The sequence below is a fragment of the Pelobates fuscus genome, chromosome 7, assembly GCF_036172605.1.
Source record: "Pelobates fuscus isolate aPelFus1 chromosome 7, aPelFus1.pri, whole genome shotgun sequence".
In the NCBI taxonomy this organism is placed as follows: Eukaryota; Metazoa; Chordata; class Amphibia; order Anura; family Pelobatidae; genus Pelobates; species Pelobates fuscus.
Genome location: NC_086323.1, coordinates 130,126,861 through 130,132,860, shown reverse-complemented (window position 1 = coordinate 130,132,860; position 6,000 = coordinate 130,126,861). Strand labels below are relative to the sequence as shown.

The 6,000-nt window shown below is 40.5% G+C and overlaps 1 protein-coding gene across 1 annotated transcript in view; it reads right to left on the bottom strand.

Moving 5' to 3' along the window:
* Positions 1-534: 534 nt before the first annotated feature.
* The window catches only part of LOC134568230 (fibulin-2-like), a 105,308-nt gene continuing 99,842 nt past the window's right edge, over positions 535-6,000 (bottom strand). The window contains exon 13 of the mRNA XM_063426650.1: positions 535-2,803. Coding sequence (XP_063282720.1) covers positions 2,446-2,803 — 358 coding nt within the window. The 3' untranslated portion in view covers positions 535-2,445. The remainder of the gene's footprint in view (positions 2,804-6,000) is intronic.

Sequence of the window (6,000 nt, the reverse complement as noted above, 5' to 3'; positions counted from 1 at the left end):
CCCCAACAAACGGGTCCCCCTTGGCCCCCACCCATCACCCATGAGCGGCGGGTGGGGGCCTTAATTAAAAACGGGGGGGGAGGGGGGAGGAACTATGCTCCTCTGTTTAATGTTTGATTTGAACCACAATAGCGCATATCGAGAGCATATCGAGAGGAGCCATATTCTTTCATTATGACTTGAAATGTCTCTTTAAATGCTAGACATCCTATTAAGAATATATCCAAGTTTTAAATGATAGACTTTATGCATATATTCTTAGGTGATCAGATTTAATTTAATAAAAAATGTTGGGTAGGTATGAAAAAAATAGAATTAACCATTTTAAATACATGATTCCTCCTCCCAAAAAACAAACAAACTACAAAACAATGACTTATGGGGATGTTTCCCTTCACCAAGAGGAATTTAATTCCTCTCCTTTGAAGTTCACTAAAATTAGGTAGTGACTAGTCCATCTGAGCCAAACCTCATCCACTGAAACAATGGTAGTCAATCTGACTATGCAATACATAAAATACAGTAAAGGACAGATTTTCATTAATAACTAATTGCTTCATTTATTTGAATAAATTAAAAGCTAATAAATATGTACCGCAGATACAAATCATGCAACACAATATTTTGCATTTTAACTAGTAGGTTAGACATTAATTACATCAATCAACAGGTCATATATAAAAAGTAGAAAAATATGCATTATTAATTGCTGAAGTTTAAAATACAGTAAGTATATTTTTTGAGCAAAAAAAATTAATATTTAGCATATGAATTTACAAACACATTTCAACATAGAAAAATAGAATAGAAAATACAATCTTTAATTAATATGGACACACTATTCAAGCTATATGCCTTTGTAATAAAGCCTGAATTACAAGAATTTGAAGACAATAGAGCACGGATGGTAAACTGTGGACTTAAAGATGTCATCAGAACTGGGATCCGTAGGGGATCAAACTGTGATTATGTGGGTTTGGGCCTGGTAGTCACAGAATGGGAACAAATCAACTGTTGTAGGTACAACTTGTGTGAAGCTTGCCATGACATCACACTCCTTAAAGGGGCACAGCAGGCACTATATTGGCCTCAGTTCATTGAAGTAGTTATAGTGTCTGCCTGTCTGGAATCTCCTGGTGCCGTCCTCCATTCAACATAAAACATTATTAATGCTAAACAAGAGCAGCCCATCTCCCCTCTGTGCTGCTTGGAGTAACGAGGATGTATTAAACTGAAAAACAATGGGTTGCTTAGGCCTTATCACAACACTATTGCTAGTATGAATTGGTATGGCTAGAAGTTAGTGTGTAATCTGTGCCTTAGCCACACCTCCAGTAGGAGTCAGGCTGTGGGTGGTAAACTGCCCAAACATGCTTTAACACTGAATGGAGGGACAGTGCCAGACGACTCCAGGGAATATAACCAGTTCCATGTGTCCCTTTAATGCGACCTCTAGGGTGTATTTGTGCGATGCATCTGATTTTCAGGAGTGAAAGCCCTGAACTAATACTTCTAGAATACATATCAGTCACTTTATTTTTATCAGACTTCTGCCATGTCATTTAAAGGTGCAGGATGCCTCCTAAAAAACTCATATTACACAAAAACAGATATTTAAAGAAACCCATGCTCACCGATGTATTCTTTGGTCATTGACCATGATTTGACTTCTAGCTGTTTTCCGATTAGCTGAAAACCCCAAACTGACAGTCAAACGCAGTATTGATTTCTTGAAGTATCTCTAACATGCTCACTATCTGTTTCTCTAAATTAAGGGTATTTTTCATTGGTAAAGGGCATACAAATCCTATTGCTTTATATGCATATTCATTGTGATATAATTTTGATTAAGGCATTACCACACTCTAAACAGAACTTTTACATTATGGGCCTAACATTGAACGTCAGCATTCAGCCTCCTGGAGACCTCTTATTTCTTTTAAGCTTTAGACAAGAAAGTGATGGCCATAACTAAAGGTGTCAGTCCTGGACTGAAAAGAAGACTGGCCAAATAGAAATACGACTGACAATATAATAGAAAGAGCGCTGCAAAACTGGGGGCAGATCCTGGTAGTTTGAGCCAATACCTCTCTACTTCCCCCTTATGATGAAGTCTCAGTTTGACAGTGGCCTGGAGATTTAAAACTTGGAGGTTCCAGGGCAACTCACAATAATTGGTAGGAATATTTTTGGGATTACTTTTATTTGAGGTATATATTTCCCTATAATTCTAAAATAAAACTAATCAGCACTTTAGTTAAGGATAAGAGATTTGGTTAAGAATCATAATTTAACATGAGGTTCTATTGGTGGATCAGTTTTCTTATGGACTTGCTTTGCCTTTTAGATAGGAATGCTCTAAGAGTTTGTCAGCTTTGTGCATTAGACCTAGTTTCCAATGCCACTAAATCTGGGTACATTCTTGCCATACTAAGTTTGGTACAATTAGGAAGGGGGGGCAGTAATAAATATGTAGATCCTGGAAAGAAAGGTTGTGACCACTCCTTGCCGAAATAGTTTCATTTCAACATCAAGTAAGAAATCCTTGGACTTCTTGACAGGCCTTTGAAGATATAGTATGCCTGTGTATGGATTGAATTTTCTAGCGCTGAAATAGTTTTCTTCGTTTCCTTTCTTAATATCCAAGATAACATTATCTCCTGTATATACAGGTGAAGGTCCGATGCGGAAAATTTGAGCTGGAACGATCACGTTAACAGGGAAATTGAGTTTATGGTAAGAGATTCTTACAGGAGTGTTTTGACAGTCTTGTAAATTAAAACAAGATATTCTTTCACATTTCCTACAAAATGAGATTTAAAAAAATATTGTTAATATAGGATTATAATATTAATCAATTTGACAGTAGTATGAGAATTCAGAGGAAATACATTAGAAGTAAAAAAATAATAATTAATTATACTCTAAATTAGCAAGAGGTAACCAATACTATTGTATGTAGATCCCCAAACTGGAAGGAAGGTCTACAGAATGTGTTTTTTTTTTAAATATATATTTATTTAATAAGTACATAAATATAGATTTTTTAAAAATGTTCCTCCTCTTTTTAAATGTATTGGTTAATTTTCGCACTTAACCTTTGCACAAAGTGCCTATCAGTGCACTGGGAAATATGTAAGTAGTACAGCATTTATATTTTTGCAATACACTGAATTGCCCATTTTCGCACCATTTTGGTTTGTCAGAATCGTTTTCTCAAATATTTTTGTGTGGACAATATTCAGATGAGCCAAAATGCCACATGGACAACTATCAGACTACTCGAGCGACATGTTTTCATGAAAAAGTGATTTGTCCAGGCTATGAATTCAATATTGATTATAATCCTAGCCAAACTAGTTAAAAAGACAATACATTTTGTTACTTTACATTTGGGGGGAGAGAATACAGACAAATAAAAAATCTTGCAAATTTGAATCTCTTGGTATACCTTGGCTTTCAGAAAAGCAGGTAGGTAGAGAGAATCATATGTTCCCTACCAGTAGGTTACAACAGCATGTAAAATATTTTAAAATGAACAACAGGCTTTATTGTTGACAAATCTTAAAAGGTTATCAATTTTGGCAGAAAACATGAGTAATCAAGGAGGAACGAAAACTCTATATTTGAGAAAGAATCAGTAAAATAATGTTTTGACCATTGGTGCCTTTTTGATAGGAACCCAAATCGTGCATAGTGTTAGCTAGACAACCAATGTCTCAAGTAGAAAATTATCCAATTCAGAGCCATTTTTTTTCTTTTTTTGCAAAACATGGACATCTTCCTTGGTAAGTGTAGCGGAGAGCCGATCTTGCACAGCTATTCTCCACTAGAGATTCCAGTGAGGCTCAGGAACAAGGTGATGTTAAGTCCACAGGCAAGGTTTCCAGCAGGTAAAGTAATACAGCAGTATCCCCATCGCAATCCCAATAACTGGACGCCACACAGTTTCAGGAGTAGTCTGACAAGCTTTATTCCACAGTTCCTTATAAAGCCCTCTCCCATGCAAGGGAGGAGGTTCTATCACTTAAGACATTATCCAATCTCTAAGTAGTAACCTCCCACAGATCTCCTCCCCTCCTCTAGCATCATAATCCCCTTATTGTGTACACAGTTTTCCCCGAGTTTTGGATGTACCCTAAATACTTGGGGTACATCCACAAATCCAACATCCCCAGATAGCTCTATTCTGGGGGACCAACATACTTAAAAATTAGCCCATTCGGATGAATGGTTCGTGAGATATGGGGTTCCAAAGATTGGACCGACCGCATGGGTAAAGTATCCGAAAACAGTTCCATGCATTTTGGCCCTGCGGTCGGTCACAAACAAGGGAATGAAAACAGGCGAATTGCCTGTGTTATAGAGCCTGGAGAGGGTTTGAATGAATTCCCTTGTTTATTGGGCTCTTTCTACCGAACGGCGGGTCATTCGGTAGTTTCCATACGAATTTCTGGAAGTATGGAGGTCTCAGCGGTGTTTGCCTAGTCAAGTGTCCGATTTTAGTTCCAGACACTCGACGGCAAAACACCGCTGTTCGGTAGTTTAAGATGGCCGCCGCCACGTGTTTGTTTCCCGAATGGCGGCCACCCAGAGGACAAAGACCACACTGCACTGATTGCCAATTACCTGTTTGCAACATTGTTGCAAACGGTAATTGGAGGCACACTCATTCCTGGGTGGTCTGGTTGTTCGGTAGTTTCATTCCCTTGTTTTATTTGAATGATTCTACCGAACAACTAGAGGAATACAATTCTTTACATACATTTAACTGTCATTATACCCGGATACCATGCTTTCTATACATGTACATACACATTAAACCAGCCATATGACCAAATACACTTATTCTCATACATGTCGTGGGACAGCCCGGTACCAATCCGCTACACTGCTCCCCCTTGCCCACAAGCCGGCATACACAGTCTGATCCAACACGGATCGGCTTGGGGATGTCCGGGGGCTCACGGATCATTTCTCTAAGTCAGTTTGTCTTGACAACCCGTCAGCATTTCCATTCTGCTTACCCGGCCGGTACTGGATATTAAAGTCAAAAGGCTGTAGCGCCAAACTCCAGCGCAGCAGCCTGGCGTTGTCTCCAGCCACCCGGTTCAGCCAGACTAACGGGTTGTGATCCGTGAGCAAGGAAAAGGGCTGTCCATATAAATAGGGTTGTAGCTTCTTTAGGGCCCACACCACAGCCAGGCATTCCTTTTCGATGGCGGCGTAGCTTACTTCTCGAGGTAACAGTTTGCGACTGATGTAAGCCACTGGATGTTCCCCGCCATCGGCCCCGACTTGACTCAGTACTGCCCCCAATCCAAACATAGAAGCGTCTGTGTGAACAAGAAAACGTTTAGTTGGATTGGGAGCTGCCAAGACAGGGGCATTTATCAGTGCATTTTTCAATTGTTGGAATGCCTGCTCACACTCCGGGGTCCAGTTTACTTGGCGGGGAAGGTTCTTACGGGTCAGGTCAGTGAGGGGTTTGGCCAGGGCGCTATAATTGGGAACAAACTTCCGGTAATACCCTGCTGTCCTTAGAAACGCTAAAACCTGGGTCTTAGTCCTAGGGGTGGGCCACTGGGCTACAGCCTCTACTTTGGCGGGTTCGGGTTTTTGTTTACCGCACCCTACTCTATGTCCCAGGTATTGTACCTCAGCCATGCCGATACTACACTTGGCCGGCTTCAAGGTCAGACCTGCTTCCCTTATCCTATCTAGTACAGCTCCGATGTGAGCTAAGTGTTCCTGCCACGTATTGCTAAAAATAGCAATATCGTCCAGGTAGGCACATGTATAGTCCTGGAATCCATCTAGGAGTCGATCCACCATCCTTTGGAAGGTGGCTGGGGCGTTTTTCATCCCAAATGGCATGACCTTAAACTGGTACAAGCCAAATGGGGTGACAAAGGCCGACTTCGGGATGGCGTCTGGGGCCAGGGGGATTTGCCAATACCCTTTACACAAGTCAATAGTGGTGAGGTATTGGCCCCTGGC